Source organism: Eutrigla gurnardus, assembly GCF_963514095.1.
Source record: "Eutrigla gurnardus genome assembly, chromosome: 9".
Taxonomy (NCBI): Eukaryota; Metazoa; Chordata; class Actinopteri; order Perciformes; family Triglidae; genus Eutrigla; species Eutrigla gurnardus.
In genome coordinates this window covers 24,820,576-24,846,683 of record NC_139923.1, presented here as the reverse complement: position 1 = coordinate 24,846,683, position 26,108 = coordinate 24,820,576, and the positions used below count along the sequence as shown (strand labels likewise).

At 44.0% G+C, this 26,108-nt stretch overlaps 2 protein-coding genes across 6 annotated transcripts in view; both read right to left on the bottom strand.

The window, feature by feature from the left end:
- Positions 1–8,438, bottom strand: part of LOC311019000 (UPF0606 protein KIAA1549) — a 37,033-nt gene extending 28,595 nt beyond the window's left edge. For 2 of the 3 annotated variants that reach the window (XM_084018145.1, XM_084018146.1), the window contains exons 1-2: positions 8,280–8,437; positions 7,167–7,454 (exon numbers count right to left, since the gene is read on the bottom strand). In XM_084018145.1, coding sequence (XP_083874271.1) covers positions 7,167–7,299 — 133 coding nt within the window. In that variant the 5' untranslated portion in view covers positions 7,300–7,454; positions 8,280–8,437. Of the gene's footprint in view, positions 1–7,166; positions 7,455–8,279 lie in introns of all 3 variants that reach the window. The other variant, XM_084018147.1, reaches the window with a different exon arrangement.
- Positions 8,439–9,892: 1,454 nt separating this feature from the next.
- The window catches only part of hipk2 (homeodomain interacting protein kinase 2), a 65,937-nt gene continuing 49,721 nt past the window's right edge, over positions 9,893–26,108 (bottom strand). Inside the window, exons 6-15 of one of the 3 annotated variants that reach the window (XM_084016644.1) lie at positions 25,505–25,689; positions 25,258–25,420; positions 23,096–23,225; positions 22,306–22,427; positions 19,358–19,488; positions 18,304–18,486; positions 17,883–18,206; positions 17,094–17,338; positions 16,863–17,011; positions 9,893–16,087 (exon numbers count right to left, since the gene is read on the bottom strand). In XM_084016644.1, coding sequence (XP_083872770.1) covers positions 15,623–16,087; positions 16,863–17,011; positions 17,094–17,338; positions 17,883–18,206; positions 18,304–18,486; positions 19,358–19,488; positions 22,306–22,427; positions 23,096–23,225; positions 25,258–25,420; positions 25,505–25,689 — 2,097 coding nt within the window. In that variant the 3' untranslated portion in view covers positions 9,893–15,622. Of the gene's footprint in view, positions 16,088–16,862; positions 17,012–17,093; positions 17,339–17,882; positions 18,207–18,303; positions 18,487–19,357; positions 19,489–22,305; positions 22,428–23,095; positions 23,322–25,257; positions 25,421–25,504; positions 25,690–26,108 lie in introns of all 3 variants that reach the window. The other 2 variants (XM_084016643.1, XM_084016642.1) reach the window with 2 other exon arrangements.

Genomic DNA, 26,108 nt, shown 5'->3' with positions numbered 1-26,108 from the left:
ACTTGGAGGCTAATCTGAGGTAATGACAGCCAAAGCTCAGCTCGACAGACAGCAGCCAGGAACAGAGCAAGTGAGACCGGCCTGAAAGGAGGCTGATATTACAGCGAGCAGCGCTGCCACCTGTCCCCCGAAACACAAGTGTGTCACACTCGGCTGGCTGCTCATTGTTGGGCCCGTCTGTGTGAGTAAGCAATGAGACCCCTGCAGAGATCACCTTATCATGTCACATGAACAAAAATGTCAAATGCTCAGCTCAGCCCACTCTCCCTGTGGGTCACCTTTTCTTTTTCTGGAATACGTGAATCATCTTCACCTCTATAGATCCTCATTCATCTGCCAATACAAACTCATTACAGTAACAGGTGGAAGGGTTAGGTATTAGCAGCCATTTAATGTGAAAAAACAATAAAAAACTGTATGTGCAGTTTCTACAGACTAACCAGCTTAAAAAGTGAATCCTAACAAAGTCCTCACAAAAAAAGTTACAATACCCTGTGTCATCTCCTCATAAAAGACATGGATGAAAAGAATATGGCATAGTCTCATTACTCTGACAACACTGTAGAATTAATGCAGTTTTCATTTATTCATTACATGAAAAATCTCAGGCTAATGAGATTCCGTTTCCATTCATCAGGCCTTGATGCGTCTTTCAGCCTCGACTTGGTCTAATGAATAGCTGCCTTGTTCATGCACTGAACTAAATTTGCATTTGACCAAATTGACATGTTAACGAATCCTACATCTAGTCTTTTTACCCTGGGCCTTCTTCTTTATGTGGCATAAACACAGGTAGTTACTTTATTGTGGTATTACTATTAATCAAAATCATATGTGGCAAGTGAGTGGAAGTATTGAAAGGGTATCGTTTTTACTTTTACTGTTCGCTACAAGTTGGTGTATAGTATCTTTTTGCTGCGAACATATTAATAGGCTACATTTCCGTAGCAGCAATTCAGTGAAAACCCATTGTTTCCATATTTAAGCAACGATGACTCAGAAATAATGACCATCTTGTGGCTTGTTTGGTTTGTTCTGGCTGCAGGCTTGGATCAATGCCAGCAATCATGTAAAAAGGATTCTGACCAGAGGGATTATGTACTGCTGTTGGCTGATCTGATGTTTACAATGTCTACAAAATCCCAACCATAAAATAAAAAGGAATAGAACTGGGTAGACCCAACAGTAGAGAGACTGTGTTTGAAGGCAGACACGACTTCAGACTGCTCTGAAATAGCACTAAGCCATTCACCCAGGAATGGATATTCAATTAATCTTATGAGATATATTAGATCATCACATTGCTCCGCTAACCTGTATGGGTTACACTCCACATGACAGAAGCTTAATTTTACTTGCACAGAACAGATGTGCAATGTTACGATGTTTGAATGTTAATGTATTCAAGTTTTATGCAGTTAAGAATTATGTTCCCAGAATTGAGACATTTGCAACTTGAATAATGTAATTTTTGTTGCATATCCTACATCTCAACAAATCTTTGATCACAAAAAAGGGCGACTTGAATAAAGCCTGCAACAATGAATACAAACAGACGTAAATCCTCTAAGTAAGATGAAATGTGATTTTGGCTTTGCTGTCCTCTCATGTCTACTGTTCTGATCCCAAGGCTGAACAAAAATGATAATGCCTGTCTGCAGACAGCATTTTGCTGACGTCTGGCATTGAATCATAGAAAATACCTTCCCCTGGTCTCCTTTGCTCAACCAGACCACGCAGAAAAAGAACCACAGCTTTAACCTACACTGAATCGGTGTCCTTTAACACAGTGAAATATTTGGGCACGCGACAGTCGACAGACAAAACAATTAGCAGCATTGGCAGAACTTGGAAAGGACAACAAATGTGTGTCTGTCTCCATCTGCTTTAATGTCAGTTGCCTGCTGAATGGATGAGGATTACATTTCCAAGCTTCCAAGTAAAAGACAAGCTGTATCTCAGTACAAACAAATTAAACATGAACAGAGACATGAGGTCAGACTGAATTGTTGAATACTGATTTTTGGGGCAAAACATGCCAATAAATTATCAGAATAATGTCTCTATAGCGGGCAAAGAACAGGCATGAGCCAAGCAGCTGTGAAACACAGACGTGTACTTGTGTGTGTGTGTGCGGTGCACAGACACCCACCACACAGAATAACGCACACAAGCACACATACATTCCTATGTGTGTCGAGGAAACCTGAGATAGCAATTACAGAGCCCTCTAATGATATCATTTCCTATGTTTGCCAGACTCCTTATTGCAAAAAAAAAAGTTATTTAATGGTTGTGTAATTTGAAAAAAAAAGACGAAGGAGAAGAAAGGGTCTTTTGGTATTAATGCTAGCTAACTACAACCCCACACATGGTTCTGTTTTCAGCTAAGCCCCTTGCGTGACTGGCTCTTTTCAGTTGGCAGGAGCTGCGAATGCTGAGTGCAGTTGAACAATCAAGATATGGCTGTGTTGACATTTGGTTTATCGGGGAGGCTTTTAAGATGGGAAAGATTCCATTGTTTTTATCAGTCGAGTTCAATTAGATCAAGGTCTCTGCCAAAGCTCAGGCTAAAACAAGAGACGTCATAAGGGGTAATAGAAATTGAAATCAATAAAATAAATGTTATAAATAGAATCTAATATAATCAAAATTTGAATGACAATCCAAATCTTGAACCTGATCAAACAGGCCAATAGAGATAAAACTTAAAGTTTTATAGTTGGAGAAGTTGCCTGCATCTACCTTAAAATAATTAAGCAGTCGGATTTGCAGAAAATGAGCATGAGAATGGAGAACTGACTGAGGTCATGCCTGCATTTCATCAAATATTCATGTGACCCTTGTTTTGTTTTGCTGAGGGAATACTTCTTAAGATAAGAGAAAGGGGAGAGCAAAAAGAGGGGGAGCAGGATGAGGGGAGGAGTACAACTGGGGAAGAGGAAGAGCGGTAACGTAGGAAGAATGGATTAGAGAATCCGAGTTTGCTTTAAGAGAAGCTTACTTTCCTAATAGTTTCCAGTGAGTCTCCATCTAGTATGCTGGGCTACTGTATTTAACAGATTTAAGGACTTAAGTTCATAAAAGTTCCAACGCAGAGTAGACACATAAACTCTACCAAAGCCATGGATTCTCCCCAGAATCCATGGCTTTTATGATATGACCAATTTCCGATAGTGGATTTTGATGACGCAATGCCAATGAGTCATTCCTTCAGAAAAGCCCAGCACTACTAGAAAGAATACATGCACAATTTGGGTACACTCCTTCACTTTCTGCAGTCCTGATTTTCTTTCAAAGACAGGAAGGCAAGGACTTGTAACCAGAGAGGCCCAGAGGACTGTGTCACTCAGCACCCTCCTCTACTTTTCCTCAATCCTCCCCACATAGGCCACTCTCTGGCTTAAGGTCCTGGGAGAACAATCGCTTTTTACAGGGTTAGGTTAAGCTCTCTTATATATGTGAGAAGAAACGGGATATATCTGTGCAAAATACTTGCTGTTCGGTTCTAAGTAGTTGCTGTGATGTTGAAAGGTCCAAACCAAAATGATTTAGCCTGGAGTAACTCAAAAGAGGCCGGGCTGAACCGCACCATCTGCTCCCACAAATATATAAATAATCAGCAGCAGTTCATCAGAGCACAGTGATTTGGGCTCAGCACAATATGGCCTCAATGTTGCTCCGACAGGCCATTAGTGCAAGAAACTGTTTGCACATTCAGAAGAACCAGAATAAATACAGTTGTGTACTAACAACTTTTGCCAAGAAAACTGTTTTCTAATTAGATCAGTCTGAGAGATAGAGGACTTCTGAGATTTACAGCTGCAGACGCACGCTAGAGGCCTAAATAGTACTAAATTAGTTTATCATGGTTACAAGGCTTACTGTAGTTCTGATTACTTCCGTAAAACCTAAACAAAAATGTAGTTTATAAGCTAAAAAATAATGGAACCAAAGAAAAGGTCATGCTAGCTGTATTTTTTAAATGTCAAAGCAAAATCAATTTAAAACAATAAAATAAATAACATCTAAGCACAAGCATCCCAAAGCATGCAAGTTAATGAAAGAAATCCAAACATCACAGTTAACAAATCATGACTTCACGTGACTTCAGTCCTTGAATCAATGATATTGTTGTTCTATTTTCATGCTATGTTTGGACACTTGTCGGATGCTGGTACTGCAGTGGAAAATCGTCTTGGTAAAACCCAAAAAAGGGTACACATAATCACTAACAGATGTAAATCTCCCCCTCCCGCCCCCCTCACGGTACCTTCATATCATAACCTACCAGTAGGGCAGGTAATAGCCGATGACTGGACGTCTAACTATTAGAAAAGATAATTACGGACACTGAATATCACATGGAAATATAAATACTAAAGGTCTACTATGATTGACCCTTGATTGGCAGACCACCTTCTATTTCTCTTCACACAGCCAAATAATGCTGGATGCCAGCGAGTAGAAAGGTGGCGTCGGCCACCGAGCTGCTTTCCAAAATATCTTTCTGGTCAAGCTGCAGGTCTGGTGAGAGCAAAAGTACCAAATGTTTGACTTTTGATAGGTTCTTCTGCCCATTGATCTGCAACTGGCTCCCAGCTCTAATGAATAATGAATGGCCATATTGTCATCCAACACGGATCACATTTCACATGGCAACGGACCGCACTGGTGATTAGCCAGCCCTTTGCTGGCCTGCAGCTAGCTGTGTTGAACTTGCCAGCCACTGCAGTGCAGAGAGAGAAAGAGAGATGATTGAAGCGAAATTGCAAGGGCTCGTTATGGTATCACATATAAAGTTTCTAATTATAGCCTAGTATGGAGATCTTTCATTTAGATCTAGGGTACAGATGTGGAACTATTTCTTCCACAGAAATTGAGCAGATGATCAGAAAGACCAAGAGATGCTGGGAAGTAAGAAAGAGGGAAATTATGGAACGATGTCGGATCTGGAGGAATAATTATATGTAGGTCAGCTTTTTAACCTTGAAACTATAAAGTGTGCTTTAGAAGGAGTCTGTAAAAGTTAAGGCATTTGACTGGTGATTTTACTACTGAGTTAGACCACAGGAACACACTTGTCATTCTGTGCATGAATTCACGAAGGGAGCGAACCATGTAGAAATTGGTTAAGGTGATGAAGAAGTGTACCATAACTAATAAGATATTTCCCTGTGAGAGTGAAATTAAAACCAGAGCTGTGATGATTCTACCCGATTGTTTCAACGCCAAGGACCAACAACAGCAGAGAATCTGTAGCTGAAGCAGTTTTCACGATCAACTAATGACAACACATGGCTTTATGTGCTCATCCTCTTGTTTCCAACACTTTTTAGACAAAAGAAGCATTCGCCATAAAAAAAAAATCTATCAAACAATCGGCTGTTACATTAGTGCTTTCATTTAATGAAGTACTCTGGGAAAACATTCTGTTTACGCTTAAGGATGTTTTGGAAAAGCTGTGAAAATTGGTGTTAGACAGCTTACTTGGCTTGTAAAAATCAACAGTGTGGTGTAGAAGTTAAGTGTAAATTCCAGTTATTCTAAAGAGTACGGGCCAACATACTAGTAAAGGATTATGATACCTTATTCATAATGTATTACTCGTCTAAATGTACTGTATATTTGTGCATACCTGCACGACATTACACTACACTAAAAGTGTTGCATTCAGCATAGTGGAAGGTATGTTCCCAGATGAGATGTGACAACAACCCCGATAAATGCATTGTATGAAAATTAAAACACTTTCGTAGTAGCATCTCCACAGGAGGACTAAATGCAAACCAGTTAGCAAACACAGCTGCTTCCATCAAACAGGAAGCAATATACTTGATATAAAATTATCAAAGCTTCCCATACCCACAATCTTTTATTAGTTGTTTACAGTATGGCTTCACAAATGCATTAGCGCTGAACTGATAGTTAGTAGCCTTCATTATTGATAATTAAATTAAAAAAAAGCTTTGTATGAAGGTGTTCATCCTAAGAGCTTATGAATTACTAATTCCTGATTTCCTACACAAGGCTGTCTCCCTGGCATCATGTAATATAATTATATTTTGGTTGCTCTTAAAACACATTCTCTATACTGGGCAATGTGCAGGGGGAGGGGTGTGTGGATCATGTCACTATCTATAAAAGTAAGCCTGGGGAAAACACACATCAAGTGGAAGGATTTAGACCCTTTCTCTTTCCCTAATTACTGGAAAGAGGTTTAACTCTTCAGTCTGTGTAGGGGCAGCAGAGCCACTTCACCTCTTTTGAAAATCCAGAATCAAACACGAGAATGTCTTATAATGAATATCAACTATCCAAGATCACGCAGCTGCCCTGACTTTGCTCATATGAAAATCAAGACATTAGTAAGTTCATGCTGAGGTAAATGACTTGACATAGACATTACCATTTTAAACATGCACTACCAAACTAAAAGGCAAAACTCATTATGTTGTAATTTGTTCCTAGTAAGCAGAAGATGAGCTTTACGTAGAAAAGTTGGTAGCAGCGTCTGAAGGTCAAGACAGCGAGCATACGACTGGCTGGTTGCTGGTTATGTTGGCCTTGAGCAAGGCACATAATAAACCCAACTACTCCAGTGCAGCTGCTCAGTGGTCCACAAACAAGACCCCGGCTGTACTAAGCAACTCCTAGATGTGACTGTGTGTAACCCGGTGAAGTATTGCTGAAAATAAACTTTCATGCTCAGCAAACCTACCATAAGTACATAAAGGTTATAGGACTATGGGTTAAAATTTGGATGTAATTTGCTGTTGCCCTGCGTAAGCTTCTGATGTCTACCAAACCCAATCCTCAGGACGAGAGAAACCAGAAACTAATCCACCAAGACAAAGATCTTTATTCAGCCTTAGTTGGATGGATCCTAGTCAGAAAGTGATATACACCATAAAATGCTGGGTTATATGTGGACTTTACTGTTCCACTAATATCATAGTCACTATTTTTAACATTTGTCGCCTCATATAGAAAAATAAGAAACATGAATTTACATTATCTATAGTTATTTTGATTTCCATTTATCACCTTAAAAGTGCAACTTACTCTTAAGCTAACTGAACGTTGTACAGGACATCAATGATGTAACACAAGTGTACAAATGAGTGGATCGTGTTGATGCGAGTCAGCGACAGGCGTTCTCTTACCTGCAACAGGTGAGTCAGCTGTGATCATTGCAACCAACACCGTCATCCCCAGAAACGCTGCATGCTGGCCACGGGCATGCACAAGAGCCTCGAGCATCACCACCAAACCCACAGAGGAGACAAAACCTGCCATGGTACGGTGGGTGCACGGTCAAGGCATTTCATCCAGTTAAGAAGAGACGATCCGTCCCCAAAGAAGAAAAATCAAGATTCAGGGGGCTGCCTGGTTTGGTCTCCTTCAGTTTAAGGCCCCTCCATCCATAACATGTGCTCTGCGATGAAGAATGCCTGTTGGAAAAACACAAAAAAGAGCAACCGTGTGACACTCAAAGCAAATCAACCCCTCATTTTCCTCTCACTGCTTTAGCATCACTTCATTAATCAGCCATTAACAGGACTTGACCACTAAAGTGCACACGAGCACACACTAATGCCTGTTAAAAACCTGTAATAACAAGGACAGACAGTTGGATGACTCTTCAGGAATTGAATTTTCAGAGGAAAATCAGCCATTTCTTGTTTGTTCTAGGTCATTACCCTTACAATGTGTTTAATCAAATGCACTGGGCCTTTCATAACCAATGAATTACATTGGTTTTTGAGAATATACTACTAGAAGTAGAACATCACTACAACAACACGTGTGGTCTTGTTTATACATTGTGAAAGAAACCCGATCCATTCCATGTAACGGTCAAACAGGTCAGTATGAGGTCACGTTAATGCGGAATCATCCATCCACATGAGATAAACTAAACAACCCAACTGACTCGACACAGACCGGACCAGACAGACCTCATCGCCCGGCTGCGTGGCTAGCTTTCTCGGTCTCATCATGACACACACTAGTGCGGTCTCTTGTCCTACATCCCGTCTCGTTACTCGCAAGTTTAGCGGTCATGTGTCTCTTCGTGAGGCTAAGCGGGACAAAAGGAGGCTAAACGCGCTTATTTGAGTGTAAAAAAAAATGCTACAAACGGGTAAGCTAACACGCTGTAGTCACATTACCCCCCAAAAAAGCTAGCTGTGAGTGCAGAGATAACAGGATTGTTTTTCCTCCTTTCCCCCCAGCCATTCCTGTCAGCCTACCCATAGCTGCGCATTCAGACTTACCACACAGAAAAGCTCCAACTCTATCAATTCCTTTGTCCGGGGTACGATAAATATCCTGGGGTGAAATAAAACAAAATGCCGTCTGAGGCTCCGTCTTTAGCGTACATTAAACCACCTGTCCGCGGTTTAAATCGTTTCAGCGCTAACGTTTCAGTGCGCGAGCTCGTAGCGGGCTTTCATCTGACTGACACTCTTTCTGGTTAACAGTTACCTTCTCGCCGTCCTGAGGATTGGGTTAGCCCCGCCCCCTAGCCGATCTGATTAGTCGCTAATTCGCCGAGCCCGTCTCTCATTGGCTGCGGCGCGCTTCCGTCAAAGAGGGGTTTTAAAAATTAGGTTGGTCCATCTCGACTGGCGTCTGCGGCTTCCACGGCAACGTTGCCTCATGCGACGGTGCGTTTAACGAGGTATATATCCATGAATGGGTTTATCGGCCAGCCCTTTTTATTGGCTGAGAATGTAGTTCACTCTAGTCCTGGTGAAGGAGAAGCATCATCCACGTTATCAAAGTGACACAGCGTATATTCTTCTGCGAGGATTCTTTTTCTTTTTGTGCAGCTCGCCTGTTAATTTACAATTCCATCAACATGTATAAACCAATTTAATTTCCTGACAAGACGATAATAATGCATACTTCGTCTCTCTCAAAGAGGCTATGCTGTTGCATAAACATTAGCGAGCTTTTTGCAGTTGAAAATAAATGGAGATGACCAGCATAAACTCATCACGTCATTGCCATTTTAATAGACGTCAACATTTTGGCGCCACCTAGTGGTGGGATTTGAATAGGAGGCCTGTGACTCATGTTGCTGATGCTATGAGTTTCTTTGTTTCAGTCTGAACATTTTACTGTCAGGGATTCAGCCTGTGGCGGGATGTTACTAAGTACCATTACTTAACCACTGTATGCAGGTACATTTTTGAGGTACTTTTACTTCCACTTGAGTATTATCGGGTTACCACTCCTCCTCCATTCCAGAGACCAATATTGCTTTGTTCTTTATACCCCACTATATTCACTATATACTTTCCTGATTAAGATTTTACATAAAAAAACATACATTATGATGAGTTTATGCGTATTTTAACTACCCAATATACAAACTAAATAAAAATACATCGACCACCTATATAATTGCAAAAGTATCCATAATCCTATAACATAATATATAATGTTTACAATGGCCATGTGTCCGTATCATGATGAGTGCCTTTGATACTTGGTACAAATTTGATGCATGACTTTTGGACTTTTCTTGGTTATTTTGTATTAGTATTTTCTATATAGTGGTATTTGACATTCTATTATTGTTAATTTCTTTTTTACTACTATTCCACTAATGCATTCAGTGTCACACCACACTTAGGGCACACCTGTGTTCATGGCCTTTAAATGTTTTAAATAAATGATAGTAAAAATAGCGCAATAGTGTGTAGTATGTTTTGCATTATTTTATACTTTCCTTTTCTTTCTGATGTATTGCAATTGTCATTCAGGCACTCCATACAAACCTCAAGCATTAACACACACACATATAAACACACGCACACACACACACACACACACACACACACACACTCGAACACACACACATCAGTAGAAAACAGGAGATTGGTGCCGTGACTTAACAGTTTAATGTAAATCCAAGACAAAGTGTGATTACATTTCTACACATATACAATATGCATATGTGAGCATACAAATTCTCATTAATAACTCGATTCACCTCGGAGACCGAAAAAATGATCAAAAGTAACAGTGAATAACAAGCTATAACATAGTTCACCACAACGCGAGCCCCTTCTCACCCTACAGTTAGTAAAGAGGACAATTAAAATAACTATATTCTTCTATTTGACGAAGCCGTTTGTCTGTTAAAATCCTCCTGTAAAATTTACAATGCTATCATTAGTTTTTTTCGAAGCCTAATATAAATTCACTCCATTTTTCTACAACGAAAATGATTAAGAGAAGCACACAACATCATAATGGTAACACAAGCGCTTAGTAGCAAGTTCTCAACTTGTTAGGAGGTTTAATTAATCCTTCTTCTTATTGTCATTATTATATTTATTTAAACATTCTATAAAGCCAGTAAAATATCCATTCTCATAACATACTTAATAATATTAGGCTAAGGAACGGGGTATACATAGAACGCTACGGATCAACAGATTGAAATAATGAGACATCACATCCCAATAAACAAAAGTAAATAAGAAAAAGACAATTAACAGAGAAGTATACTAGGAAATACTGCAGCACACGTAAGCTTCATCGACAAAGGACTGAGATTTTACACAATTGAGAAACCATACAGCAATGGACATACAAGGGGGTCAGGGTTTGATGCGCTCTTAGGTCTTTAGAAAATGCAAATAAACTGATGAATCATGAGTATTGTTGTGCAGAATTTGAGCTACACTAAATTTACAATTTTGCGAATGTACCAAAAAGGGGACTCTGATATGACCTCTAGCTTTAGATGCATATTTTTGTAGTGTAAACAGGCAAATCTGGCTTTTGAATGTAGCTTTGGTCTACCACGTCTAGATTCCAATCATTGACACCACAAAAATAACTCTCTTTGGCTAGAAACCTCTCCGAAAGTATCCATCTACTTAAAAAGTGGGATCAAAGATGTTACAACGCAGCAATTTGGGAGATTTAAGGTGGTAGACACAAAACAGAATAAAGGGAGGGTAGTAGGAAAACAATCAATATCAATCAATTCAATATTTTGAATCGGTTTTGGTTCTTAAAATTCATTCATCGTAATCGCCCGACACCCTCAATCGGCGACGGCATCAAACCTTGACCACCTCACCCTGAATTCCCCCAAGGAATAGCCAGCAAAAGGAGAAGATCTCCTCAACAGAAAGTAATAAAAAAAAGAGAAAGAAATCAAAACATACACTCTCATCCGAAAGGGCTTTAAGAATGCTCGTGTGGCTGGATTATGAACAACTTCCTAACTCCTGCATGTTGGGGGAGGCAGCCACGACTTTGCCAAAATGGTTGAACGAGGGTCGTCTGTTTCACTTCTTGCTGGGTTCAAGTCACCTTTAGAGGAGTCGGTGTGAAGACTAATCACACTCTCAGGAATGTCTCAGCGTAGAGAATAAGGAGAGGACGATGCCAGGCTTCATAGAGAACGAGACACTGCCGTATTTAGTTTCCTCTAATTCAAATTCTAAAACTTTGGAGGTATTGTTGGTTATTTGGAAGGCAGTACTCTAACTAGTAAAGTCGCTAGCGTGGGAAAAGGCTGTGCTAACCTCAACGACACAAAACATTTCGTTTACACTCTACTGAAGCACATTTTGGTAATTGTAAGGTCACTCGATCTACGTTAATGCTCACGTTTCTGATTCCCCCTTATTTTTTAGAAAACACAAAACATTGGTTATGTGAAACAGAGTAATAGACAAAAAGGTATCATACACATCAAGTCATCTTCCACAATGTTGCGCGTACAGGGCTTCCCTTAATTGGATGTTCCATTTGAGAAAAATAGCGATTGTTTGATGTTTCCCCTAATCATGAGGGTATATATAGTGGTAATTTTTTTGTTTTTTTACATTATTTCTCTCGTGTGGGATTTTCGCCGGAGATCAGGTGTGGAATTATTGCATCATGCATGGCCACAAACGGTGTAGAAATCAAATGAACGGTCACCCACTGAGAAAAGATCTAAAGCCATTTCAGATGTCGCGGGTCACACATTACATTCATTTTGTGCGGGTGACCACGGTCTTAAAGGTATAGATGGTACATTTTTGATTAATTCATTTTTTTTTTTTTTACAGGTCATTCTATTCCATGGCACGCTAATGTAAAACAAACGTTTTTTTTAGTTTTTAAAGTTTACAAATTCATTTTTATACAACACAAATAAAGCTACGACATCAACAACGTAAAAAAAACAACAACAACAAAACAAACAGGAGAAAAAAACAACAACTGGCGTAACAATTTGGAGAGAGGGTTGATAATTATTGATCAGGAAAGTTAAAAACAAAAGCTTTAAAACAGACTGCAGCTCTTCTCATAGTTGAACGTCTAAACAAATTAATGTGTAAATAAATACGTTAAATCCTCCTTGTGTACTGGGGGGGGGTGAAACAACATGTCCCAGAAGTTATTGCCTGTCGCGCTGCGGAGGTTTGCTCCCGCCACGCGGTGCTGTGCTGTACACGGACCGGTCTGTTGGATTCTTTGGTGGGAGGAGTGAAAACAAAACAAAAAAAAAGGTGAGACAATGCTGTCCCCGTGCTGAAATGGAAGGGGACAGGACAGCAGTGCATCATGGGTAACGCCGGATTCCCTCAAACAGTGGAATGTTTCAGTAGTCTGTCTCATAACAGAGGAGCGAAAAGATTTATATGGAAAAAATCATCTCCCTTATGTGTGTGTGTGTGTGTGTGTGTGTGTGTGTGTTTGTGTGTGTGTGTGCGAGTGTGTGTGTGTGTGTGTGAGACCTAGAGGAAATTAAGTAGATAACATAAAATAAAAGACAACAACAGAACAAGAGTAGAATGATGTAACCAGCAACGTACTATGTAATCACATCTTTAATACCCGGACCCTAGGCTTGCATGCTGGAGCTGACAGGGATGGAGATTTGGGGGGTTAGGGTGAGGATGAGGGGGGGAGTACCACCAGGATGACAAACCACTCTGGGGCCCATCACGTTTATTTTTCTTTCCAAAGATTGTTGTGTTTGAAATGTGGCTGTGGCGCCCTCGAGTCAAAGCGTCCATCTATGAAAGGGCCCCCGTTGGATTATCATCGACTCAACGCGTACTTTCACTCAGCAAATCAGGGGCTGCACCCACCTCCACCCGATACTACACATCACTGTACACCAACCTCCGGGTTACAAAGTAGAAATGAGCCTGACACGTCATAAAAACACACACATACTCTGAGAAAACATCCACGAGAATTATTGCAACAATCTCTAAAAAATAAAAAAAAACACAACATGTACTACAGCCATGTCAAAAAAATAAAGAGTCCAAGATAATGATAAGTTAAAAAAAAAAAAATCACTTCAAACGCAAGTACTATGGCATACCATGAAGGAGAGAGAGAGGGGGGGGGGGCTTTCACTAGAACAAACCAGCGGTTACAGATGTGGCTACGTTTTCAAGAGGACAAATGAACAAGAGATTATTTGTATGAAGAAGAAGAAGAAGAAGAAGAAGAAGAAGAAGAAGAAGAAGAATGTGAAATGAAGCAGCAAACACACAAAGCGACAGCCCTATTGGTTCTCTAAGTGTTCAGGTATCCCGTCGGCGTGGTGATGTCCGTGGTGATGTCTGTGGTGATGTCTGTTGTGTACCCGGTTCGAAGACAAATGGACAGTGGCGAACAATCATCCACAAAGGTGCCCTTCCAGGTGTACGCATTTCCCTTCTGTTCCCTTTTCTCGCAGAAGCTAACCCCCCCCAAAAAAAACTCAAAACAACTAACTTCCAATTATCTAATTATAACAAAAAACAGCAACAAATCACACACACACAAAAAAAAAATCTGAATTCTAAGTGTGCGTTCAGGTCGGCTCCTACCAACCACCTCGGGCTCAGTGTTACTATCAACCTGCTCAGTGCCAACTTGCTACCATTTTAGTCCCATTTAAGATAAAGATCCACCCCTCCCTCCACGCTCCCTCCCTAAACTGCCTTCAAACTGCCCCCCCCTCTCACTCGTGCCTACAGTTATCTCTCTCTCATCCCTCGGTACTCTGCCTCTTCCCTGCAGCCTCACACACCCATCCTCATGGCAACAATAACTTCCTGTCAGGCCCTTCTCTCAGACTAGCTTTAAACCTTGAATTAAAAAAACCCTCTACTGTGTCTCAAACCTCGTACTGTAACTCACACCCCTGTACATGAAAACTGAGCTGATACCTCCCGTGATGTCATCACAACGCACAAATTCCCTTGTGTGATTAAAAAACACATATATTCCAAACTAAAGCCACGTTTTTAGGTTGCCACGGTGATAAGAGGTTACAGCTACAGCTATACTGAACATTTTTCATATTTACATTAATATCCGGAACAAGAATTTTATCTACGACTTTGGTTAAGTACCCCCAGGCAAGTTATGATCATGCACGCGTAATAAAATAGCTTTAGTAATTTAGTCCGCGGCCATTAAAGGACGAGGAACAGCGAGGGCCGAGCCTACACCTGGAAGAGAGCTACAACTCCCCCCACGACTAGGATGTCAAACCAGAGGAAACTCTCTACGCATCGCTATAGTCTCTTGTAGGCTTTTCAGGATCCAAGCCAAGTAAACTGTGTCGTTATATCTGTAAGGCACTACGAGGGAACAACGGTCAAAAACCTAAAAGACTGAAAAGAGGAGGTGGACTACACACGCATGGCTGACAGTAGCACACACAGACAATCACGTTGTACATGCCTATGTTATTATAACCACTTTGTGCAATCACATTGAAAAAAAGAAGAAACAGATCTATTGGTTTTCAGAAAAAAAGGGTTTCTTCTTAAAACGAAACAGGTGCAGACTGCTACATTCTAAGAACGGGGCCCAGCTAAGACACCTAGCTAAAACTGAAGTCTTAAAGGTGAAACGTAAAGAGAAAAAACAAAAAATATCTATAAATACACTAAAAAGTGTGTTTGTCTTCTGTTGGTTATATTTCCAGAAGCCTCCTCGGCTGGAGAAGGTGGGGTGGGGTGGGATGAGGGGGGGGCCTCTCTTTTCTCCCCACACCGTGGATGATTTGGAAATATTAAGACAGTTCAAGGCCATCAATATTTTTTTTTTTTCTTTGAAGAGCAGCAGGTTTCCGTATTTCACCTTCACCCAAAAATCTCTTGGGATTCCCAACTTCCAGTCAGTAACCCCTGTTCAACAGTCACCTCCCACGTGTAAGAGGGGCAAATAAAAAGAAAACAAACCAGAAAGCCTCCACTGTTCCCAAAAGTTTCAAACTTCCCTGTAAAACTAAAGAGACGTTACGTTCTTCATAAAGCTAAGTGAAGAATAGACAAATAAAAACCAAAAACTGGCCCTTTCAGGAGAAAAACAACAAAAAGAAATCATCTTGAACGGCACCCCTCTGAAATCCGACCCCTTCTTTCTCGAGAGGCTTTTTTTTCTTCTTCCTTTTTCTCTCTGTCGTTATATCTTCAAGTTATACGTGACAGTTTCATGAGGATTGCATGTTCCTCTGTCTCTGTTTATGTCTGAGGTCGAGGAGAGGATGTTCAGGATGGGGGGGTTCAGGGCGAGAGGGTCCGGGGGTGGGGCAGCAGCAGCAGCAGCGCTGGGTCAGGCTCTCCAGTGTCAGTCAGTGTCTTCTCTAGAGGTAAGGGTACTGGTTGACCTTGGTGGGGCTCAGCGGGTATCCAGTGTAGACGGCGGAGGCGGGCGAAGCGCTGATGTAGGCCTGGTGGGCGAACTGGGCCTGGTACTGGCTGTGGTGCAAGGTGGGCGAGGGCAGCACGCCGTGGCCCATGCTGACCGGGACCTGGTGGACGATGCTCGGCGGGTAGCTCCCGTGCTGGACCGCGTGGCGCGCCGAGCCCTGCGACGCCACCAGGTGGGCCACGGTGCCGGTGGAGCCCAGGGCGGCGGGGGCCGTGTAGGTGTAGAGGTGGGGCTGGCTGGGGAGGTGCGTGGCGGTCAGGTGCGGGTGGACGTTGCCCGTGTGGGAGGGGCTGTTGTGATGGAAGGAGTATGGGGCCTGAGTGGCGATGGTGGGGGTGATGTAGGCCTGCTGGCGATGCCGATGTCCGTTTCGCTCGGCTACCATATGCTGCTGGGCCTGGAGGAGGAGACATGATGTCATGTTTTATGTTTTTCAGAGAACATACTGCAAAATGTTGTTCATGGTAAGCCTTGTAGCCTCAAATACGAAACACAAAAAATCGGATCATTTAGCAAATGTATTAGTATTATCATCATAGCTTGACATTTTGGGTAATTTGCTTTCTTGTAGCGAGGAAGATGAGAGGATCAATATCCTGCTAATCTTTCTCTTTTGGTTCCGTTTGGAGGCCACATGTCAAGTTTACTGGCTTTGAGAGGAAGCTTCATTTCCCACACAGACAACACTTATATTCCAAAATAAGCTATATATACTTTACTATAAACTATGTATACTTTTCCTCTAAAAGAGAGGTATTCAACGTTTCCAGGCCAAGGACCCCCTATGACAGGCTTATTAAACCAGGCCAATAATAATGTGTAGTACAGCCTGTAGTGCCGTGTATAATATGTTAATATTGTATATAAACAATGCTAACATTAAAATAATCATTCTTGACAGATTCATTTTTTAATTCTATATTGGCACAAATCACATCACAAATTCACAGCATAATAAACAAACAGGAAGATATATATCTGCTTATTATAGGTTGTATTCATGTTAAGGTGTATTTTTTCGGCATATTTCCATTTTTGGAAGAAAAAAAAAGCTTGGGATGAAATAATTTCAGGGACCCCCTGCAGTAACCCTGTGGAGCCCCTAGGGGTCCCGGACCCCAGGTTAAGATCTCTGCTCTATGGTTGAGTTTGCTAACACCACGTCACCATACCTGGCTGAGATTGAGAGGCTGCTGCTGGAGGGGGTGTGGCCCAGAGCGCTGCTGTCGGTAGGCCACGCCCCCTGGGAGGTGATTATTGCCAGACAGCACTCCGTTGGAGGATTTGAACTTGTACGCTGCGTTCTGATGGTTCATTAGATCTGCACAGGAGAGGATGCAAGTTAGCTGGGAAGCAATAACTCTGATACATAATGCATAATGAGTACGAGGCCGGTCCTTTACCTGGCATCAGGCGCTCGCACTCGTTCGGCATCTCGCTGTTCTGGGCTTTGAGAGGGGGAATGATGATGGTGCGGGGGTTCCCATTGTTGTAGTTGTCCAGAATGGTGGTCTTTGTGTCGTAGCTGTTGTTGTTGGGGGGTCTGGACTCGACGGTGTAGGGGCTGTTGTTGCTGGAGCAGTCGGAGTCGGGGGAGTCGTGGACCGTCACGCAGCTGATGACGTTCTTCCGCTGCTTTGAAGATGAACTGGAGGGATCCGGAGAGGAAAGTTACTCCAGTGAGTGATCATATGTGCTGTCTTAGTGGTTCAACATCTATGTTTGTATTATAATCAGATTCTACATGCTTTATTTAAATGTATACTGTATGGGGTGGAGTTGTTTTTTATAAATGATTCTTCTTCCTACTGTGTGACTGCTTGGTTTCAGTACAGCATATCACACAGGACACATGTCTCCGGCACATCATTTCTCTTTTCTGTTGTCAGATGACTGTATGGTTATAAAATTGATTTGATCAATGGTCGCAAAATATCACTGCCACAGTAATTACCACTGGCCTCGGACGGCCCTATTAATTTTTTATGTCTTCAGATCAAATTACTTTTATAGTCGCACGGTCATCCGATACTAGAAACACAGAGACATGTCATCGCTTCATATCGCTCGAAACCAAAATATGTGATCATAGAAACATGCATAGTCAGATGGCAGAAAGCGGCCTGCTTTGTTTGACTGGTAACACATTTCCAATTAAACACAAACGTGTATCAGCAAAACCCTGAACTGACCTCTTGTTCTGCTTGTGGTCGTCCTCCTCGTCCGTGTCGCTGCTGATGGTGATGATGCTGACCGCCGGGCTGGGCGTGTCGGGGATAATGATGGTCTGTCTGGGGACGTGGTGCTGGTGCTGGTGGTCGCGGGTGGTGCTGGAAGCCTGCTCCGCCTCGCTGGCCCCCCAGCCGCCGGCCCCGCAGCCCTGCGGGGGCGCGCAGTTGGAGGCCGAGCCGTTCTGGAGCACGGCGCAGCGCGGAGGCGTGTTCTCCTTCACCCGCTTGGAGCGCTGCGGGGACAGCACCGCCTGAGAGGACGACACCTCGTAGGCCGACATGTTCCTTATGGAAAAGACGGAGAAGAGGGGGGGGAAGGGTCACATAGAGGGCAAAACACAGATACTGAAGAGTCTGGAGTCATCTGTGGTGTCTGGGGTACCTGGCAGACATCTGGTGCTGTTTGTTCTTTTTGGAAGAGGAGTTGCTATTGGTCGGGGGCTGCCTCATAACGTGCGCCACTCCCACATTGAGCGTCTGGTTGGATGGGAGCGTGACGTGGCCTGCTAATAAGGCCGGCTGCTGCATGATGGGATTATAATGGCTGCCATGAGGATGTGGATTCCTGTAACACAACACAGAGTGGTGATAGGAATTAGGAAACCAGCAAGTGAAGAAGCAAAAAAAAAATACGTTGATACGCCAGGACGTTGGTGAGGAAAAAAGGAAGCATTTCCCGAGGAAGCCAGCAGGTGGCAGCAGCTAACTTTTCAAACGTAAGGCGGAGAGGGGATGAGTGAGCGAGAGAGCAGAGAGGGAGGGCAGAGGAGCTGACACCAGCAGCTGTGGAGCGATAGCTCTGCAGAGGAAGTGCGACACTTTCCCAATCGTCTCTCCGAGGACAACGGGGCTGCCACCGGACCGGAAGGGAGGGAGAGACGGGGGAGGTGATGGGCAGCTGGGAAGGAATCCGTGCATGCATGAGCCCCCAGCAGTCCTCCAGCACACACATCATATACACCTGTATCGTCCCTCATCTCCCTGCAGATTGCGTCCTCCCATCTATCCATCCATTTATCGAGTCGCCGCGCTGACAGGCTATTCTAGACGCGCTGTCTCTACGTGTACATATATCCCATCTCCCCGAGGTGAAGCCGCTCTTATAAGAGCACCGGTGTTCACATGGGGACCGTGATTCATTGACGATAAAGGACAAGCTGTCAGGGAGCTACAGGCTCCTCGGTCAATCAGTCTGACGCCACACCATCTTCCTATAGCACATTTTGACCTATAAAAGCCATAAAACCCACCGCTGGCCTTTAGAACCAATTCATCCGACACGGCGGCATAAACATGATTCCGTAAAGTGTTTTGTTTCTGAAGCTTTAAAGTGACACCTATCAGCCTGTTAGTTGTCCAGATAAATCCTTTTGCGGGGTAGAAAAAAGAAAGGGGGAGCATTTGGGGGGAGAAAGAAAGAAAGCAGCGTTGTTCACCTCCAGTTGGCGAGAGGCTGTGTGCTGCTCATGGAGTCGGGGATGACAGTGGCATGCTGGACTGAGGTGTGGGTGAGCTGCTGCCAGGCTGGAGGCAGCAGGATCTGCTGGGTGCCGCTGGGCCAGGCCTGCTGAGATAGGAGAACACAGAGGTGGGGTGGGGAGGGGGGGACAAAGGAGGGGGCGAAGATGGGAAGAGGAGATGAAAAGGCCAGAGAGAGAGAAGAAAAACAGTCATCTACCGTGTAGCAAAACATCCACGCTATGCATCTTTTCTTTTTTTTGTGAATGTTTTATGAAGTCTGTCAGGTTACCCATGATTGAGTCTTTTCATTCAAAACCTCATGAATGAAAGAACAAAAGGATCTCATTAAAGTCATTGATTAGTTTGAGGGTGTTGTGATAAATGACAGTATCTTTTTCCAAAGAGCGCAGCAGCTGGTCTGAACCAGCGACCGGGCACAAACCAACTCCCCCGGCTTCAAGGAGACATCCATCGACAAAAAGAGATAAGACCGGGACTTAATAAAGATGTACAGCAGCTCCTTTCATTGTCTGCATGCGTATGAGTGTGTGTGTGTGTGTGTGTGTGTGTGTGTGATTACGTGTTTGACTTGAGTCAACCTATGTTCTAATTAAATGCGTCGGCCTATTCAAGCTGCTGTGAAAGAGGCTACTTTGTATTTCTGATGCAGACCAGGAGGCGTATCTGGCATTATATGCCCCAAGATGTGTGTGTGCATGCATGCGTGGGTTTGTGTGTGTGTGTGTGTGTGTGTGTGTGTGTGTGTGTGTGTGTTTGTAACCCTAATAGTCTAATGCAGTTCTATTGATTAGCACTTTAATGTCAGGGCTAATGAATTGTTCCTTTAATACCATTTGCACATCTATTTACAACAGCATCAGTATGTGCTGCAGCATACACACATTTAAATAGAGGGAGAGAAAGACAGAGAGAGAGAGGGGAGGAGAGGGAGAGAGGCACCAAACAAAATGCAAAGCAGATAATCCGTGCATGTGCTGCGGAAACTTTATTCCTACCGTCCTCTTTTAACTTCATCCTAACCTTTATCTTTGCAATCACATATTTGCTTTCGCTCCGTCACTTTCCCTTTATATCCTGACACAAAGTAGCGGTTCCGTTCTGTATTCTGGCTGCAGGCTGGTGGAAGTTGAATTGTTGTTGTTTTTTTGGGGGGGGGGTCTGAGGCAGGCTGCAAAAGACCAAACCAACCGGCCTGTGGTGCATCTGTGCTCTGATGACTGACGTCTCTAATGTAACATTCTGGAGCTGGAGATGGTTCTTTACATCTCAGGCCACATCCAAGGCCTTTTATCAACATGTTATTAAGAGACTGTAATACATCCATCCATCTCCCACTCCTCCTCCTCCTCCTCCTCTATCTCCATTCCCGGCACTCTACATGCCTCTCTCACTAGGCGTCTGCGTTGTGTAACCAGCCTGTCTGCCCTGAAATGGTAACCCAGTTAAGAGGCCGTTTTCTTTTCTCCTCAGAGTACACCATCACTATCAGCGGCCCGCCGCCTCCCCACCTCGACCTACACTCCCCGGGTGAAAACCCTTTGTCACCTCGGGGCTTTGAAAGCCCCGGCTCTCACTCCCCAATTGTTTCCACATTTTCTGCATTCCTGCTCCAGATAAAGGTCCTGCTGGTTTCACTGCTTCGAGCTTCCTTCACTCTGACCCCCCCCTCCCTCTGCGCACCCAGGAAACTCGCATGGGTCCGAGGTGGGCAAAGGATGCGTGGTGGTGGGTGAAGGTGTGGGGGAGCCTGTGAGACCTCCCACCGTAAAGCAATAAACACGGAGAATGTGCCACACACCCGGTTATTAGGTGTGCATCCCGCTGGCCTATATAAACAACCTGCGTTAACTGTTGCCTGTCTTTGTTTAGCATCGTGTGCAGATAGAGGTGAATACGGGCAGAGCACCTGATATAAAAGGCCATGCAATCAACACGTCCCTTAACGATACAGAGATGTTTTTGGTTGATTTTCCCTCCGACAGATCCGTCCTCTCCGTGGATCTGGTGACGTCGTGAATTCTTTGGTCATACGGAGTCTCAGCCGAGCTTCCTCTGACCTCCCAGGATCCTCTGAGGCCTGTAATTTGGAGCGCCTGACTTGGAAGCAGCCCTGGAGCTAATCACCATTTGGTATCTGACAGATTAACCTACCATAGAAACACAGGCGTGCACACACACACACACACACAGACACACACAAACACACACACACAGAGCTTTGCTGCCTGTCTGCCTGACTACTGCATGATTAACTGGAGATAAGGGAGTGCTTCAAACTCCCTGGATTCACAGGGATATTTAAAGCCTGCATGGAAATTTCCATAGGGAAAGAGGTGATGTGGTGATGGAAGTGGTCTGCAGTGTGTGAATGTGTGTGTGTGTGTGTGTGTGTGTGTGATGCACAGTCACTCTCTGTTACTCGCAACAACTGTATATTAGCAGCTAAAGCTCCGGCCCCACTGTGCCGGCTCCAGTGAAGGCCTTCTCTGTGTGAAAGTCTCCTGCCTTTGTGTGCATCAGACCGTGGCAGCCTCAGCCTCCAGGAGAGCGGGACAGCAGAGAGAGCGAGTGAGCGAGGGGGAGAGAGGGAGAGGGAGGGTGAGAGAGAGAGAGAGAGAGAGAGAGAGAGAGAGCGAGAGGCAGGGAGCAATGCACAGGAGAGCTTGGCCTGAATGCGCTCATGAAAAAAAAAAAAACAGCTGCCAGCAGGGGCAGGGTCACGAACATTGAGTGATTTCCAGCCTCCATCGATAGATACTATTCTTAGTGAAGGCTTATGGGAAAAACGGGATGCAGAGAGCTTTGTTTGAATGTGAGCAGCTCTAAGTCTGACAGGCACTGTTATTCTTCAGAGCCCCAAAAAAAACAACTCTTTATTAGCTCCTCCTCGGTGATACTCTACCTGTGTAAGCAGGCCAGGTTGGATCTGCAGCGGCTGGGCACCGGGGGCCTGCGTCACTATGGGAACAGCGTTCTCCATCCGCACAGAGTAACTGGTGTGCTTGGAAGGGGATGCCTGCAGCCCTGTGCACAAGGAAAGCACATGTATGGAGGATGTCAACAACGTTGTCGCTGATGGAAAAAACACATCATGCATATCTGCAAAAATTAAGAGCAAAAGATCACGATCGTGTGCTTTTATATGCGCACTGATTTCAGTGCATTCAACAGATGTCAAAACCCTTCTGCCGTGTTTGAATATAGCAACAGTATTTAGAATAACACAAACAGTAGTCATGGCAATAGTGAAAAGGCAGCTTCTAATAATGGATTTTTTTATCACCCATTTCATAAAAGGAATACATAAACAAACAGAATAATGCCTTAGAGCTCTTCTGGCCTCCCAGCGCAGACACAGAGGAGACAAACAGGGTGGGTGAGTAAGCCTTACACACAAAAAATAAATACTCAGTTTCCTTTCAAATGATTAAATGCCGTGTCCAGCTATCATTTAATCACTCTTTGTATGGCAGGATTGACTCTACCTGTGAGGTGCAAGGCTAAAGCTGCAAAACTAAAAAACAAAAAACATCTGCACGCTGCATGAATGGTACCAGATAAATGCTGTTTAGTCGTGTTCCAAATATCACGGCCTGTTCTAGAGCAGGGGGGGTCATGTTTATGCACGGATGACCACAAATCCCACTCCATCCATTCACATTAATGCGAACTGACTGGTGAGACCTGCTTACCTTGGAAGCCAGGTGGGCAGACGATGAGCGCCTGCTGGAAGGGGTCGGGCCGGGCGGCACAGAGCTGAGGAGCCCCCGGCTGCAGGGGCATGCTTCTCTGGGCCACAGCTGCCATGGAGGCAGCGGAGGGCTGGTAGAGTGCAGATTGGTAGTTTAGTATGGAGACATCAGGACTTGCAAAGGAAAGGGTGGCATTGTTGGTGGAGGAGGGAACCAGGTTGGTGGCCTAAAGGAATGATGGGACCAAAATAAAAAGCATGAGAGTGGAGGCATTGATGGGAGTAACAGGGAAGTGCTCGGAGGGGTTGCCATGGTGAAACAAACAACAACAAATTAAGCAGAAAGATAAGAATATTCAGATACAAATAATGGACGCACAAACATGCAAAGCAACCAGGAAATCAAGATAAGGTGGATGGCAGGGCATCCATCACTGATGGAAGAAAAAGGAAATTGGACGACTGATTTGAACGCGCCTTTAAATATGCGGACTGTTGATTTGATTAATTAGAGGGAGGGAAAGAATGTGAGGAGAGATGCAATCAATGCTTCAATTCCTGGGATATCTATCTACCACCAACAAGCAGAACAACACCAGAGCACATTCACATTTCTGATCATTCGCAGCATTCACTGGCAAACTGGGTGACACATACTGAACGTGAATTTATTATATGTCTCGGAAAAACAGAATTTAGCGACAACAAACCAGACAGCAGCATAAACATTTCACTTAATACCCCGACGAGTGTTAAAGTCGGAGAGACATCATATTATGAGACTGTTTAAATGTAAATGCTGCAGAATCCTAATGAACCGATATAATGAGCTGCAAGCAAAAGTTGACATTTCGTGTCACAGCTTCCCTATCCGGCCGTCGAATCAATAAGCCTGACAGGGGTAATATTTCCCAGCCAGCGGTAATTCTATAATTACGTAAGCTTAGGAATCGCCAGCATGTCTTTGGCCATTAATAAGGCATGTGGAATACTTCCTGGGAACATCCGAGATACAAACAAACGCTTTTAAGAGACACCGTTTGCTCGGCTCGTAAGTAGTATTTGCTCCACGAGACGCGGTCTAATTTTAGCCCTTTCATTAAGCGTGCGCGGGGCGGAGGGAAACACAGAGACGGGCGCTTTCATTTTTCATTTGCTCTCTTTAGCGTGTTCGATGAACACCGGGGGAGGGAACATAATCAATATGGCACCGTGGCATTCATCATAAGCAAGCATGGGAGAAAAAATAAAAAATTAAAATACAAGCCAAAGATGTATTCCAGCCTTTGCAAATGAATGGAGCTGAATAAATCACTAACTTAAGTCTGTCTATATGCCCTGAGAGCCGGGGCGCGGGGAAAGACAAGCTGAGGGAATGTTAATCCATTTAAATCACAGCAAGATGGGGTTTTTGTCGCATGCTACACAGCGTGAGCTGGCTCAATATAGTTGGTGATAAAGAACTCTGTTTACTAAAGAGATGGGGGGGGGGGGGGATTGTAACTAAGCACAATCTGTAAAAACCTTGCAACGCGATGCTCGGTGATTCCGGCGTGAGCTAAAAGTCAGCAGTTTCGATTCACAGTACGGGAGCGACGCCGGTAAAGCACCACGGGCTCAACCCCGGGAAATGGGGAGGAAAGAGGAGAAGACTGAGGAGGACAGGAGTGGGTAAGGGGGGAGGAGGAGGAAGCCTGGTAAAGGGATTCTTAAGGCCTGAAAGCCCCAGAATGCAAGGCAAGCAGGAAGTGGGGCTTGTCATGTGTGTAATCAGCACTTTGTGACAATCCCACAGGACCTGGGGCACAGACAGAAATGCAGGCAGACAGATATACATGCACCAAGCGCAGAAAGGCAGGCGAGTCGGCATGGAAACGTGCAGACAGACAGGAAGGACGGAGGAAAATAGAACGAGGAGACGGACTGCCGGGGCTGCTGAGCTGTTAAACGACTGACAGTTGGGCGTTTAAGACGCGATCATTTGATTAAGAAAGCGTTTTGACTGAAAGCAAGTCCGTATTGTCGCTTGAGGGTTTCGGTTAGGGTGTAATTATCCGTTGTAGACACATGCACATATTATGTGATGAATAATTCACACTGACAACTTTTTTTGGTTTTATGCTAAAGCAGCTAAAGTAATTAAAGTTGCATGAAAGGCCTCACCTGGCTGTGCACAGTGTTCAGCTGGTTGTTGAAGGTCATGGTGAGGTTGGTGGAGGTGCTGGGGGCCACGTGGGTGATGAAGGGCGTCTTGCTCTGGTTGACGGTGTCGTACATGTTGACGCGGCGCTTGCAGATCTCCATGTTTTGGAAGCACGACTTCACGCTGGAGAAACAGAGAGAGAGAGGGAATCAGTGCTGTTTCTTGCAGATGTTTGAAATGACAATCACACCAACACACGGCACGTACTGTGTGCTGTGTGGGAAATCCAGGAGGTGCGACATGGTGACGAAGGGGTGGTTGAGCGTTTCGATGGGGGTGATCCTCTTGTCGGCGTCGATGGTCAGCATCTTGGTTAACAAGTCGATGAACTCCCTCCTGTCGGCCTTCTCCGCCAGCATGTCGCTCCCCTCCAGATCCGACGTCATGTTCACCTGGAGGCACGGGAACAAAACACAAGCATCTCAGCATAAAGGCTGATTGAGTATTTCAGGGCGACGACAGAGAAAAACGGATTCCCACAGAGAGGCCTATTAATACTCACAAGGCCTCATCAGTTAGGGTGTTGGTGTGAGTGTCATCGCGTCCGGTGATAACCTTGCACCTTCTTGACATTATTAACATTTGCACTGGTGTATACATATATATATATATAGCACCACTTGAAATGTGCTCCCGGCGCCTTCGCTGAGATTTTTATCTCCCGGCCGAGAAGTGAAAACAAACAAGAACCATGAACCCAATAAAGGTTGCCATTGGTTAGCCTCTGGGAAAGCTGACATGACACACATTAAATGTGTTCTGGGAAGCCGGCTCGGAACATCATGTTATTTAACGTCACAGCTTAGGTTGA